The sequence below is a fragment of the Doryrhamphus excisus genome, chromosome 14, assembly GCF_030265055.1.
Source record: "Doryrhamphus excisus isolate RoL2022-K1 chromosome 14, RoL_Dexc_1.0, whole genome shotgun sequence".
Lineage (NCBI taxonomy): Eukaryota > Metazoa > Chordata > Actinopteri > Syngnathiformes > Syngnathidae > Doryrhamphus > Doryrhamphus excisus.
In genome coordinates this window covers 11,872,762-11,888,412 of record NC_080479.1, presented here as the reverse complement: position 1 = coordinate 11,888,412, position 15,651 = coordinate 11,872,762, and the positions used below count along the sequence as shown (strand labels likewise).

Sequence of the window (15,651 nt, the reverse complement as noted above, 5' to 3'; positions counted from 1 at the left end):
TGTCCAGTTCAATGTTTTGTTTTACTTTTTGAGGCAAATTGAGGTAATAAACTGCTCATTGCTACAGTGTTTTAGCCCTCTTTCTATGCCATGTTTATGGTATGGTTTGCCATGCAGCTGCTTTGGCTTGTGTTGCTATAGCCTAGAGCAGACGGTCCTATAATGCGTATTTTGTTGCGCCTCATTAATGCAACATGCATGCCATAGTTCAAAGGCATGGTCTATTTTGAAATGAGGAGTACTAGCATTTGGTGCACATAGATAATAGTGCTTTGACTGATGGTCTTTCTCGCTGTTCTCTCCAAATACATGCACGTGATGATAACTTCTGCTACACCAGTTTAAATTTGCACTTAGCTTAATTGGACTCGTCCTTGTACTGGCACTATGAACTGATTCATTTAGAAGCTGTTTGTATCAGACACATATATCACTGATGAACACCATATGAAAGTTTCAGCTGTGCCTCTATCCACCTATGTGGTGTTTGTGTCTTTTAGATTTGAAAGGTGTCTCTGTAATTAAATGTAATACAGATTATTACACTATAGGCTAATGGTGGGGGGGGGTAATGCCTTATCGCTGAATTGTTGCTCATGGTTACATTCATTTGTCATCTCCAGCAGAGATGTCTGAGGAAGTTGGACCAAATGATCAGTGAGATCTGGCCACAAACCGCACAAATATGTAAACTGCAATGCTCACTCTTTTCTTTTCATTACCACCATTCCTTTTCTGCACAATACGATGTAAATTGTTTTATATGTATCTTTTAATGTAATTAATGTAAGTTTTTCTATCCATCCGTTTTTTTATGCCACTTGCTACCCTAGTAAGGACAAGGGGTAGCAGAGGTATGCCGGAGCCTATGGGAGGCCTATGGGAGTTTAGGGATTGCACTTTTGATGAGTCTATATCAGTTGCAATAAAATGCAAATTTTTTTATTCACTGCCATTTTTTCTTTTTTGCATTTAGTTTTGATCAGGAGTGTATTTTATCTGGAAATGACAAAAACATGTCATCATTTATATTGTATTCCTAATCAAAAAGATGGTCTGACAATTAGAAAAACATTTTTGACATTTGGTAGTTAATGTGTTTTGCGGTATCAAAAATAGAACTAGCATGATTTTGTCACAAAAATTTTACCTGCAGCCAAGCGACTGCTGCTGCCAATCCATGCAGCAATAACTTCTTTTGACACCTAAAATTACGCGTTTTATTATTAGCTTTCAAGTCAATGACAACCTTTCTTTCTTGATCATTTTATTATTATTATTTTTTTTTTGGTGGGGGTACTTTATTTGACAGCTCAATTACTCTCCAGCAATGCTTCCTTTTTTGAGCACATAACATTTTTTTGGGGCAGCTTTGATTATACGATGCATGTCTCCGTGCTTTGGTTAAGCTCTTTGGTATTCATGGATCAACTCTCAGGCAGGCGGTACTGGATTGCGGTAAAATATTATTTTTAATGTATCTATTTCTGCACAAACAGCAGTCAAGAGATGAATACAAATCCAACATGCAGCACTCTGTGTGAACTCTTTAAAATCACAAGATAAAATGAATTGTTTACAGGTTTATCATAGCAGATTGAAATATTTAGCATGTGCATAAACCCATCAAGTGATGTGCTGTTGCTATTTATGGAAAACCAAATGACACCTGCACTGTATTTACTCTCTGTACTAACCTGTTATTAATTTGCCTTTTCTACTCCTGAACCACTGCACAAAAAGGGTGAAATTGTGTCTCATGCTGTGTTTCCTGTTGTATTTTTTTGACAAACTAATAATAGTAAATATAATAATAATAATAAAAATAATAATATAAAAATATATAATAATAGTAAATAGATATAAATAAACATACAGTATACATACATAAACATACCCTTTTCTTGTATCCAGTGGAGGGCAAGTGGTTGGAGTGGGGTCCGTGGTCAAGATGCAGCGTTTCCTGCAACACGGGGACCCAACAGCGGCAGAGACGCTGCAGCGCATCCGTGCACGGCTGGGCTGAGTGTAAGGGCCCCCATCAGGAGAGCAAAGAGTGCACAAACCCTTCATGCACTGGTAAGGCATGCAAATCATTGCTTCGTATTCATACTCGCATGCTCTCGGATTCCATTATGCAAGCATTGGACATGTATTATCTAAAAGCATCACATGACTTCCTCTGATTTGTCTTCTGCAGCGATTTGTGGATTTGGAGCCAATTTGGCTTGCGAGTCAGTTTCACGGGGTGGGGGGGCCCTGGAGGGAAGGACTACCAGTGTGTTTTAATGAGCCCGATTCTGATTGAATGATAAAAGCTATCCTAGAATGTACCACTCTTCTCTTTGCATATCTAGGAGGGGGTAACTGGGGCAGTTGGAACCCTTGGAGCATCTGCAGCAAGACATGTGACTCTGGATGGCAGCGGCGCTCCAGGGTGTGCGAGGGCAACGGGGCACAGGGGTACCCCTGCGAGGGCTCGGCAGAAGAGGTTCGCTCCTGTAACGAGAAGAAATGCCCTGGTTAGTTGCATTTTTTTTTAATATAGCTTTTCATGTGCCCACTGCCAATATTCTAAGCAATGTGAAGCAGCATGGAAGTAAATACTAGTGATGTAAAGCCCATTTTAGAGCTTTTTTTTAAAAGCAATTTTAGAGCTTTAATCATCAATTACTTTACATTCCATTTAGTCTCCAAACATCACATATTTGCTTTTTACTGCTACTATTTCTTCCATGTTGGCTTTCTTTCCATTTCTGTCTGCCGACGATAGAGCAGCATGTTCATTGGTTCATTCGGTGTAATTTGTGATGCGTCAACCCCGCAGGAAACGGTGTGCTTTAATAAGCTCACAAACAAGCTTATGTGTGTGTGTGTGTGTGTGTGTACTCACAAATATGGGAGTGTATTTTCGGTTCAAGTCTGAGTGCCACATGTGTACGTGCTTGCGCTGACAGGCCGCAAGTGATGAAGCTCTGAGTGCAGCCTCCGCCACAACCTCTTTGTTTTTTAAAAGCTCTCAAGCTGCTTTTACGCTCAGGCAAGGATCATGTCTGTTGGCATTGCAGGGGAACATCATATCGTCTTTTTTTTCATCTTGTTTTTCCTCTTTTCTCTGCATTCTTCCGTCCCTCTTCATCTTACTCCTCTGCCCCCTTCGGAATATCTTCTGAGCACTCTCCTGCATTTGTTTCATCAGGGTTATGAAAGAGGAGGGGGTGTGGGGGGGCAACTGGGGGTTGAGATGAAGAGAGAATGAGATACTGTACCGAGGCAGTGACTCTGTCAGGGAGCACTGATCTATGTACAAGGGAATGAAATTGGGAACGGTTGCAGGAGGGCATTGATTTAAATTTTGTTTTTGTGTGCAATTTTTTTGGTCTCCCTCTGTTCCCTCTTATGTGTCTGCAACGTTTTGTCACTAGAACTTAATAGGAAGTCATATAAAGAGTGTAAACATTACAAAAGATATCTTTACAAGGACCTTTTATTAGTCGCAGGTGGGCTCGCCACCAGTCCAGGGTGTACCCCGCGTCTCGCCCGAACTCTGCTGGGATATGCTCCAGCATAACCCTGTGACCGTTGTGAGGATAAGCAGATGTATCTATATATGGATGTGTGGATGGATAGTCGTAGGTGGAATGGAAAATGCCGTTGTTGTAAATGTGATGTTATTGAGGTATAATGGTGATAATTAATCTTGGATAACGTTCAGTCTTTTCTTGTTTGATTTAATCCTGGTTATTGGAGAAAAAGGAGATATAATTCGGACATGAACATCATGGTTTTATTGAGTTGGAAGTCAAGATCGATGTGCTCATACACACACAATTTGCCATAATATCGATACAGTACAGGAACTTTGGAAACCCAATAACAGATGTTATCTTTTGTGCCCTCCACTTGCCTTTTGTTTTGCTTCTAACACACACCAGCTGCAAAGCGGCAAGCTAGTCTATAAGTATGGGGCCAAATTACACAGCATAGCCTTAATGTCTAAATAGCTGCCAACATTTAAGTGAGCACCAAGATGGTCTGAGTTGGCATAAGTGCTGCCTGCACTGGGAAGTTGTGGTTCATTGTGTGAAACATGGATCCTTACATAGCACAAACTCGGCCTCATGGCAGATTTCCAACATATTTGTCAGGTGTTGTTACTCCAAAAAACTTTTTTTGGGGGTATAAAATCCTGCCTAACTCCGAGTAGTGTGGGTGAACTTTCTGATTTTAGGGTTGTTCTGAGCTACTGTATTTTCCTGCAGCTCCTCATGAGATCTGTAAAGAAGAAAACCTCCTAACCATGTCGTGGAAGAAAGCCTCTGCTGGAGAAACTGTTTACAACAAGTGTCCAACAAATGCTACTGGTCAGTCAGCCAAAATCGTCCTCCTTTGAATGTGAATCGTTGCTATTGCTCAATATGTGATGTAAAGTGAACAAAAACAACACGAAAGGTTTTGTAACTCTGCATAGAGAAGACAGAGAAAATAAAAGGTCAGTGTATGTTCCTTTTGTTTCCCTTTTAGGATCTGCTAGTCGTCGTTGCATGCTGGATAATAATGGAGTTGCTTTCTGGGGTCCTCCGAGCTTCGCCAGATGCGTCTCACTTGAATATAGATATTTGCATATATCTGTGAGTTCTCTCTTCACACACACAGTCCTTGACTATGGTCACTTTCATTAACTATTCAAACAATCCAGTGTATTCATGGTTAGAAAGCACTGTATTCAATGTACAATGGGTTTATTACTTCGAATTGTAGTATATTTATCTGTCTAAATATTACAAGCCTGAAGCTGCAGTTGTCTGGATTATAATACCAAAGCTGTAAAGTTGACCTCACCTACCATGGAACTTTCAAAGTTTATTCGAAATAGTGTCTTTATTCAAGGCTCCCCAGTATCTATAATTAGCTTTTTCCAGAGCTCTGCACTCGCACTTATCAATTAATGAACACAGCTAATGAACGTGTTCATCAGCCTGTTTTCCTGCTCTGTGAACTTCAACCTTTCCTTCTTCTCGATTATGGCAGAGGAGATTATAGAGGGGCAGGAATGGGGTTGTTGCGTGGAGGTGGGGGGGTCTACAGATTGTGCAGTGGAAGACTTGATTGCACTGTTACCTTCTGTTCCAATCTCCCATTAATACCAGGAGTCAATAATTAATTTTCTGTGATTGATGTTATCGGCGGTTCTCTCTCCTTTTTCCGCTCGCTCTGCATTTCACACACAGACACACACCAACCACACAATGTCATGCTTTCCTTATTCCACGTAGAGCCAATTTATGTCTGGCCTCTTTTCCTCCTTGCCTATTTTAACCACAAGCAGGGAAACATCAAATGTACTATGTGCATACACATGTTCCTGTCTTTAAGCATCTACCTTGTTTGTCTCTTGCTGCTTGTTTGGAGAACCAGTTCTGTCTTCCGTGGTCTCACTGTCTGCCTTTTTTCCCCGTCGTCCGTAGTTACGAGAGCATCTCGCGAAGGGTCAGAGGACCCTGGCTGGGGAGGGCATGTCTCAGATCGTAAGAAGTCTCCTGGAGCTCTTGCAGAGGAGGAGCTACTACAGTGGCGACCTTCTCTTTTCCACGGAGATCTTGCGAAATGTGACGGACACCTTCAAAAGAGCAACCTACATCCCAGCTCCTGACGACGTGCAGGTAGGCAGAACCAAACAAAACATGCCATGATTGCTGAAAACAGCCTATCTAACCACAGTCCTTGTAGAATGGAAAAAAAAGCATTGTATGTATTGTACAATGTTTACTATCTGTAAGTTGGATGCAAGGACGCTACATAAAAAGGCAACATTTAAAGCACCTTGTTTGCTGCTGTTCTTTTCAACATCTTTGTTCTTGCTTTAGAAATTCTTCCAGATAATCAGCCACATGTTGGACATGGAAAACCTCGATAAGTGGGAGGATGTGCATCAGGTAATTCATTTTCCTCTTCTGTGGGTATATGTCTTTGTGTTTTGCATGGGGGCCCTGAGGGTATCACATTTCATTACTAGGTTCGTAAAAGCCCACTTGTTCGCAGACCAAAAAAATCCAAATTCATTGTTATGTATGTCTTTTTGAGTTTAACTCGACATGATGCCCTTGAATATGGTATTTTCTTTTATTCTCTTATTATTAATGATATTTACCCCTGGTTTTCATTTGCCCTTAACCTGCTAGGTCACTCCCGGTGCTGCGTTGTTGATGAGAATTTTGGAAGATTTTATCCATCTCATTGGCGAGGCGCAAAAGCCTTTTCAGAGTTTTCTGGTGGTGACCAACAATCTTAGTAAGTATTGTGCCATATATTTATATTAGTTTATATATAAGACGACTATAGGTTGTTGTTGGTGTTGTTTAAAGCAGACCTATTATACTAATTTTTCAACCCTTTGTAATGACTTGTGGTCTCCTGTGGAGCAGCTACACACAACTCTTTAGATCTTCCAGAATCTGCACCTATTCCAGCTGTATTTTCCGGGATCACCCACTCAGCTGTGATAGGGGTTACTGTATTGTTACTGTATTGTTACTTTATTCTTTTTATTTCCTATTTAAATATGAAACATTTACTGTCAGGTATTGCTGAGACATGGAAAAGTTAGCAGGATCGCATGAGATCTGTTTCTTCCTACTCCTCTTCTGCAATGTTGCAATATTGCGTTATGCCATATTACCATTACCATGACTACAGTATATCAATAACCACCTTTCTTTGTTTACATCTCAGTTTCCCCCCACTGCAGTGACTGTTAAGTATTGCTGTCTGTTTTTTGTCCAGTGATAACCATCCAGCGAGAGCCTGTGTCAGCAGTTTCTAGTGATATAAACTTCCCCATGAAAGGCCGGAGGGGGATGAAGGACTGGGCCAGAACAGCAGAAGACAAGCTCTATATCCCTAAGGAAGTCTTCACCATCCCAAATGAAGGTAGTTAGCCACAAAACAATTACCGTATGCAGCTTAATTTACTTTATAATTCATGAACGTTCAATCTGGTTGCACGTCTTTTATGTGTGACATGTTCAAGCATGATCATGATTTTCTCATGGAGAAGATTCAGTTATCCTCACCCTCTCTGTCTCAACACATTTTGGGGACCTGTTATCTCACCACCCAACACTCTTTTCAGCCAAGGTCAGGCAAGTTGGACAAGAAGTGTTACCATCAGCTCAAATTTATGCACTTACGGATGTCTCTCGTTGAAGCAGACAGATGACTTGTCAAGGGTAGTCGAAGGGCAATGTCGAGGCAGATTTACACTGTAAAGAGTCTCCGGAGGACTTCTGTGGATGTTGTAGATTTGTTAAATAGAGGCACTTAATCAATGCTAATTTGTCTTTGGATGGTTACTGGAAAGTAAGACACAAGCAAAAGTAAAATACATGCTAGAGCTTTTACCAAATGTGCAAATACAGTATAAAGTCAGGGTAATACAAATCAGAAGTTATATACGCTATATTCAGCTGTATACATGTTGACCAAGTCAAAGGTTAATTGCATGGTTATTGTACAGGATATTTTGGAGCAGTTTTTATGTTAGTATGTTGATGTTAGTAGGCAAGTTATATAACATACAGTTAGGGTGCGTACGCTTCTAAACACCCAACATATAACCTGCATTTTCCCAGCATAAAACTATAAAGCCAAAGTATTGCAGTAAGAATACAACAATGGTCCAAATCCACAGAAAAGAGCAGAGTACATTTGAAGAATCAAAGACAGGTAGAGAAGAAAGCATTGTGAGAATTGCAGATGCAAGCCGATACTCAAAAAAAAAGTCAAAGGTCACGTCTCACAGGAAATTACACCGGCTGACTTCCTGTCTGGCGCGCCTGCCCAAATTATAGTCCTGAGAAACTAAAGGCTGAAAGAACAGAGCTGTCTGAGACCTTGTGACTTTTACTGATGACAGTGACTCTCTTTGAAAGGCACTTGTGACATCCTGTATGCTGACCTCAGGGAACGTAATCAATGGCTTTGGCGCTCCTTTCATTCCACTGCGCTGCTTGCTTATTTGTTGCCTTTGATATATATTGATGCTGTTTTGTTTTACTGAATATTACCTGAAAAAGATCCATCTCTTCTATAAGGAGCTGGTAGATACTATTTGGTGAAGGACATGTCTGTCAAATCCAGAACTTAGAGTGCTTGTGTAGCTTGTGTCTCGTATGAGTACAAAACACCCTTCAGTGCTGTTTCTTACCCTTTTTTTTGATGCTGACATGTCTAGTTTGGAGAAAGCTGTTGCTATGGTAGCATCAATGGTACTCTCATCTGCCATTGTTTACATTCTGGCAGTCAGCTATTGTTATTTTGGAACTTCTAAAAATGTCTCTGTGTCCTTAAAGAACTATGATTGGTTCGTTTTTTTTGTTGTTGTTGTTTTTTTTTACTTGCTATTATGTGAGGCAAAATGGATTTAAAATAAATGAATAAATTAAAACGCTGCTAATGTACACATTGCCATTGAAGAGGAGTGGATCAACATTCCACAGGCCACAATCAGCAATCAACTCGAAGCCAAGAAGATGTGTTGCACTGTGGGAGGCAAATGTGGTCAAACCAGAACCTGATCCTGGTGCACCCTGAACTGCACATACTTGAGTGGACCTTTTATAGTGGCCAGCCAAAGGCATATATATATTTGAGGTGGATGGATGCTCAGAAACATATATTTAGACAGACTTTTTAGCAATATTTGAAAGAAATGGGCCTTCTGCGTATGTTCCTTTGCCAGGTCATACGTTGACGTCGTCACTTGATAGCGATTTCCTTCATTTAACTCCTAATGAAAGCCTGTCAGATGGATGATGGCTTCAACGTGCTCATAAATATCCACACACTGCTTTTGTTTGTGCACACGCATGCAGAACAGACAATTGATAGGTTCATGAATTGCATCAATGAGCACAGGATAGGTTTGTTCTCCGAGTGAGGTGAGAACTCCCACTTCATGTCCATGCATGATCCAGTATGCATTGGCCCACGCGCTGTTAAACTAATTATGACCTTAAATGGTGTTATGTTTAGCCCTTAATTGCTGTTTATCACCCACGTAGAAGTAGTTGTTGATTTATGGGATGTGTTAAATTGCTGTGGATGTATTGTTTTCATTTTGTTGCACCGTGAGCAGGTACCTCGTTCTATTTGATGACCACCTATATATAGACGGGCCCTCCACCAAATGTTTTGACCCAATGTGGCCCTCGGCCTTTTGACAGTGTTGCATAAAAAAAAAAAAAACGTCATCCAGGCTGACTTAAACAGCAGTCACAACAGTCACCCAGGGCAACTGATAACATCAATACCACACTATACCTCCTCTATGTTGATGCTTTTCTGTTGCATCCCCAAAGGACAAAGGAGGGAGTGTCATCTCTAAGTTGAACTTTTACTGATCCAGTATGGTGGTTCTTCTCTTCTCCCTTCCTCTCACTTGAGACAAAATGACATTTACAGAGGAACACAACTCCTCCTTGGTAGCCTTGCTTTTTTTGTGAAAGAAGACTGAAGGGAATGTTGTAAAGCAAAGCGCTGTGAAGGATGAAAGGGCTTAAAAGGGGAAAAAACGGTAGCAGAGTGCAGTGAGCAGGGCCTATATACAGTAGAGGGAGCAAAACACACAAGTGCTATTGACATGCAATTGAACACAGTTGTATGCTGTAGCAATTGGCCTTGTGTGTTTCCTGGCAGGAAATAGATCTCACCATTCCATTGTACTGATAGTACTGTGCTCCTTTAACCATGTATCTGCTGTGTGTATAATTGACTCTTTCACTGCTACTAGTAATTACCATTTTGACCCAGATAGAAGACAAACAAGATCCTTTTTTTGGAAAAATATATAAGTTTGACAGTCATTTGAGGACTCTGTATTGTATGATTTAGCAAAATTGAGTACAAAACACCTAATGCGTTGCTGACTCACCGTCCATGCATTTTTTATTGAGTCAGACTGCTAAAATAACCCACCACGGGTTAAGAAGGTTTTGAGTGCCAGCAATTTGATGAAGAAGGTAAAAAAAACAAACGATTGATATTGATCTCGTAAGACTGCACGGGAAGTCAGCATTAAGAATAAGTTCCATCTATCTGTCATTTGTGGTTATTATATTAAAACTGTAATTATTCACTTTAAAAAGTAATTTTTGGGGGTGTCGGGAACAGATTAATTGGATTTGCATAACTTCCTATGGGCAAAAATCGATTTACTGCTAATATCATTCCAATACAATGTGTCATAATTAAGGCGAATAACCTGTAAATGTTTATTTCAGAGTCTGAGACCGATTCAGAGTCCACAATGTACTATGTCATTGGAGCCATCTTGTACAGGACGTTGGGGATCATTTTACCACCGCCAAAGTGAGTACCTCTCGTTAGATTCACCACTTGCAAGCATGCCTACCTATACAGTTTTCTTTACTCCAATCCTGAACTTGATTTTACTTTCCGGCAACTTTGTGCTTTGAAAACTTTTCATCATGTTGCGCTTACCTTGCGTTCCCTTTCCCACTACTTCTTCTATTTCTGTGCCCTTTCTTCTGTCACTTCTTCTTCCAGCTATCTAATTCCAAACACAAATTCCTCATCCGTCTTTTCTCTGACATTGTCTCCCTTGCTTATCTCTCTCCTTTCCTAACGTCTGCCTAGTTATCAGACAAATGTTTTTAGATCTATAAAAAAATGCATTTCCCTGGATGCTTCTGTTATTACCGTGGTGTGTTTTTGTAAGTAAGAATGTGTCCTAATGTGTCCGATAAGGTATTAGTCATACAAATGTCTGGTTGTGACCTACTGTATGTTTTTCTATTCAGGTCAGTGCAGGCAGGGTCTATGGAAAATAATCTACTTACTATTTGTCCATGCTTTAGCTTTTGTCTTTGGCTAATCTCTGCATGTTCATCTTTTGCAGCCAACCTGCAGTGATCAACTCCAAGATCCTGACTGTGACAGTACGACCAGAGCTGCAACCCAGTGATCCAGTAGTGGTGGTGGAGCTTGCAACACTTTTTAATGTAAGTCAAATCTCTTTTTTTTTTCACTTTACACTTTGCAATTTAAGGGTTGTGGTGTTTTATTACATGCTTTTACAACTTCAACTAAGCCTAAAAATTGTTTAGGACTTTACTCCCTGCCACTGTGTTTGCTGAGTTGAGCGGATGGAGAAAATGCTGCATGCTATAAAGCGCCATAGTGCTGTGTGTGGCCTGAATAAATGCAGACCTTTTTGACTTGCTTATATTGCCAAGTCTCTTGGTGCCTATTCAGTTTATATTGCACTGAAGTGTGTTATTATAAATGACTCGCACTGCACCTTCAGTTGGCTGGCAACCTCCAATAAAGAGGTTGCTTTCATTAACCGAGCTTTGGTGTAAAGGACTTAAAAAGTAATACCACGTATAATGTATGTGGATTCATAAACAGCTAATTAGCGCATGCAATTTCTCAGAGATTTTGCAGTATCAACAAGGATTTTGATCATTGCACAGTGCAGCACAGATGCTATCCCCAGGTGGTACAGTAATCATTCGTTATTGCGATGAATTCGTTCCAGACCCGACCGTGATAAGTGAATCTCAAATGTTTTTTACTGTTACAGTATAGAAAAACTGTTTATGACCTTCTGAATACAGTTTTTAACATTATTAGAGACCTCTAGATACTACCTAATACCCCTATAGTCACCTTCACATTTGTACTAGCCAATAAAGTGCCATGAATGCGTTCCCTAGGAGAGCAGCGTGGCAGGTGGAGAGAAAGTGACGCCAGAGGTCCAGAATTGAGATTTAGCTTGGCGTAACACGGTCCTAACAGTAGCTTGTGTTTTTATTAGGGCTTATTGTGCCTGTTGTGGAGTAATTAAAATCTGCAATTACTGAATACTGAATGCCTCTGTGAAATTTAGCATTTTTATGCTTGAAAAAGCTTAATTTATCCCCAAAATACACAGAATTTGCTTCAATGTGCATGTTTGATCAATAATAGGCCATATTCAAAACTAGAGTGAAGCTGCAAAATTCAAACCGTAAAGTGACGAGGGACGCCACCTGTTTTTTTTATATTGGAATATACATACATACTTTTGCTTGGTCTGAATCTCACACAGATGCCACATTTTTCGGAGTGCTTGCAATATAAAGACGAGGCGGAGCGGGCATGTTCCTTAAATGCAGTCCACTCGCTGTTAACCTTGGACAAAAGTAGAAACAGCCAGCTGCTGAAGCTGTGCCGCCAGAGCAGCTGCCCCAGGCTTCATTCTCCAAAGAGAGGTCGTGTCCTATCTAAAAAGGTGGTCTTAGATCAGCCACTAGTCCCCTTCTACCCACACGTACAGTACACTTTAAATGGCAAGTAAGAAGCAGGAGGTGGGAAATCACATGAGTGGACCCCTAGATGATGCCAAATGTTACCCCTCTTCCTTCTGCCATCCTTCATCCTGCCTTGTGCAAGGCTCCCCCAGCTCACCAACCAGGTTAAGTAATTGCACTTTAATCTAGTTTGCTTTCATCAAAAAAAGTGGAAAGCCCCAACCAGCCTTTTGCGGCTCATCTGATTAACGTAAGATATTCCCCATCAATATGCAGCCAGCATTTATCGCTAGACATACCACTTGTGGTTATAAAAAATGGGAAGGAAATTGCTGCTGCTTTGAAGAGAAATTGAAAAGATAGCTGCTAAGGTGGAGAGCTATATGAGCACCCTCATGCAGCTGTTTGATTCAAACTGCTGTCTTTGGAGGGACGTCAAGCACGCAGATGCGACACATCTGCATGGTGGGAGTGCACTGTTGTCAGGCATGATGAGAGCTGATTGATGGCTGACAATAACACACTCCAATACACACCCTGTCTTGTCTTATATCGGTTTGCATGCAAGCCAGAGCGTTGTCATCCATCAATCTGGGTCAACTAGCCTCTCATAAATCTTGCATCCTTCTGCTGTTGGAGAGTCCTGCCCGTGTCGAGGACCCCCGATTCGCTTGTTCATGGAAGATTAGTTGTGAACTTATTCAAAGAGGTGACTTTGCACTTCAGAGAAGTAAATCACCGCACGGAAAAAACATTGTTGGCATTCAGAAGAGTCTGTAACTTTCACCTGAAAATAAGTGAATCCTTGTTTAAATCTTCCTGCAAAGGCAGGGACATAAAATGCATCTATAATTAAAAAGTTATGATTTGGTTTATGTTCTGCGTTTATTTAAGATTTCTGTCAGTTCTTTACTCCTCGATGCATTTATGTTAGTGCCGTCAACAGATTACACAAATTTTGAGTTCAATTAATTGCCCTCTGTAATTAATTGATCAAATTAATCTTTTTTTTCAATCTCACCTAAAAATTGCTAAGAAAAGCCCTCACCTTTTTCATTTAAATCCATTACATTATTGTACCAGATCAAAATACTTATACTTATTGACCTTCCACTGTATTGCCTGCAATTTTTAGTTTAGACCACAAGGGGGGGCACATTACTGTGTTCTTTTGTAAATCTCCAAATAATCAAAAAATAAAAATAAATTAAGCACTGACTTTAACACACCAAAAAAAAAAAAAACAGAATGAGCACTTTTTTGAGATGTACGAGTACTGAACACCGAATCAGCTGAGATCTAGTAATCTTCCGGTTATAGGAACACAGATGGGTGAATCCTCCAGTAAAATCGTAACTTTGTTTTTCTCTTTGTCATTTTTCATTTCTTGTATTCGTAGCTCCTCACCTTGCCCTCACAACTACAATGAGAGCCAATCAACTGGTGCTAAACCAGCCCAAACAGCCAATCAATGTCTACTGCAGGGTTTGACTGACCGTTATTTTCCACTCCAACAACTTGAAGCCCAGTGCATTAAAACAGATTTCATAAAAAGGCAACGGTAAAGTTAGATATTAAAAATGTGATGTAAAAACATACCACACTAATTATGATATTTCTGAAAGTAACTCAAATAAATAAAACCATGACCAAGTCGTCAACCACCAGCTTGTGAAATGCTGCTTTAATACAACATACCAAAAGGGGGAGCCCAAAGGCAAATGCAGCACATGGAAATGACCAACCAACTTGTACTGTATGTACTGTACAGCACATGAAGCGCACCTCCCTCCACATGCCTGCAGTGGGGCGTTTATGTCTCTGTCTTTGGTTGTTAATAGAGTACTATGCCTAACGCTGTGTTGTAAGAAAGGACTAGAATGACTCATTCTTGTTCTGTGGACTCCCCACGCACCCACACAACTATGCAACTATGATTAAATGAACCAAATACAAGTTGAAAGGGCTAAAGAACAACCTTTGAAAATAATCAATTTAGAGATCATTCCATCATCAGTGCAACCGGTTGTGATGAGTCGGTTAAAGGTATTGATCCTATGATTAATAGAGTCTCACGGGCAGGTCTTCTTGGTGTGTTTCTAGAACATTCATCCACCTCCACTGATAGCTTGGTAATCATTGTGTGCTACATGTGTGTCCGTGGTTATGTTTTTGTTTTAATACTGTACTATAATACAAAACTATACTATAATACTATAATGTAATGTAATGTTTTTTTAGCAGCAAATAAGTTGAGGCCTTATAGGGTCATTTTGATGGTACATTGACTTGTATTAAGGACATCACTGTCAATGCCATGACAACCCCGCACCAAGACATTTCATGTTCAGATAAATAACACTTTGTTCCGTGGTGTCATCATATTTCATTATTGCACATACACTACACACAGGAACAGCTTTATGAAGAAGAATGCTGAGAATCACTGTGTGTATTTATCATTTTTACAATTTTATCATTTTTATCAATGAATAACAGTGTTTTTGTCAGTTTTTAGTTTAGTTTCTCAGTAGGATTACATAAGCTCTGCTTATTCCTACTCTTTTTTTTTTTTTGGATGTGTAATGTACTTCAATTTAAGTTTGTCAATCACGTTTGATAGCCATTACCATTAATTTATTTTTCTGCCAGTATTTGCTATCCCCCCAACTGTAACTGTTTTCTCCATGACGCCCCCCACTGTCTATCCCAATCCTTCTGTTTTATTGTGTTTGCCTCTCTTCATCATCCACACAGCATCACACTTTCTCCTCAGGCAACAAGCTTCATCCTCTGCAATGACACTAACAGATTATCTTCTCCTCCCCACCATCCCTCCTCCTTGTCTTGCAGGGTACATCAGACCCTCAGTGCGTCGTGTGGGACTATGGCAACCCGTGAGTTATTTTGAATTATTTTTAACGCTTACTCAGTGTGAGTGTGACGCAGGGCTAAATCGATGCTTATCTTGTTTTTGTGGGGGTTTTTTTGTGTCGATATCCAGTCAGATACATTTTATTAATGAACTGAGACCAGTCTAGCGATATTCTGTGTTTCCTGTTATTAGTAATTAAATGCAAGTGACAACATTCTCTCAAGTAGTTTGGATCAGATTGCGTCAGTGGGCCAGTGTTTCATTTGTGGGTACTCTTGCAACATATTTGATTGTTATTTCATATTTCTTTGTGGATGATTGGTTTAACTGGAATTAGCATTGTGCCATCACTCACCCTAGTATATTTATTTCCCGTTTCACTTCAGTCGGCCAGTGAGTACTACACTAAAAATGGAAGCCAGCACAATCAATTGTGTTCGTATTGCTTTTAACCCATTTAAA

At 40.2% G+C, this 15,651-nt stretch overlaps 1 protein-coding gene across 20 annotated transcripts in view; it reads left to right on the top strand.

The window, feature by feature from the left end:
- Nucleotides 1–15,651, top strand: part of adgrb2 (adhesion G protein-coupled receptor B2) — a 362,204-nt gene that overhangs the window by 287,939 nt on the left and 58,614 nt on the right. For all 20 annotated transcript variants that reach the window (XM_058047721.1, XM_058047722.1, XM_058047718.1 and 17 more), the window contains 11 exons: nucleotides 1,915–2,079; nucleotides 2,358–2,522; nucleotides 4,263–4,364; nucleotides 4,525–4,631; nucleotides 5,469–5,663; nucleotides 5,868–5,936; nucleotides 6,183–6,291; nucleotides 6,784–6,930; nucleotides 10,281–10,368; nucleotides 10,919–11,021; nucleotides 15,168–15,211. In XM_058047721.1, the coding sequence (XP_057903704.1) occupies nucleotides 1,915–2,079; nucleotides 2,358–2,522; nucleotides 4,263–4,364; nucleotides 4,525–4,631; nucleotides 5,469–5,663; nucleotides 5,868–5,936; nucleotides 6,183–6,291; nucleotides 6,784–6,930; nucleotides 10,281–10,368; nucleotides 10,919–11,021; nucleotides 15,168–15,211 (1,294 nt within the window). The remainder of the gene's footprint in view (nucleotides 1–1,914; nucleotides 2,080–2,357; nucleotides 2,523–4,262; nucleotides 4,365–4,524; nucleotides 4,632–5,468; nucleotides 5,664–5,867; nucleotides 5,937–6,182; nucleotides 6,292–6,783; nucleotides 6,931–10,280; nucleotides 10,369–10,918; nucleotides 11,022–15,167; nucleotides 15,212–15,651) is intronic.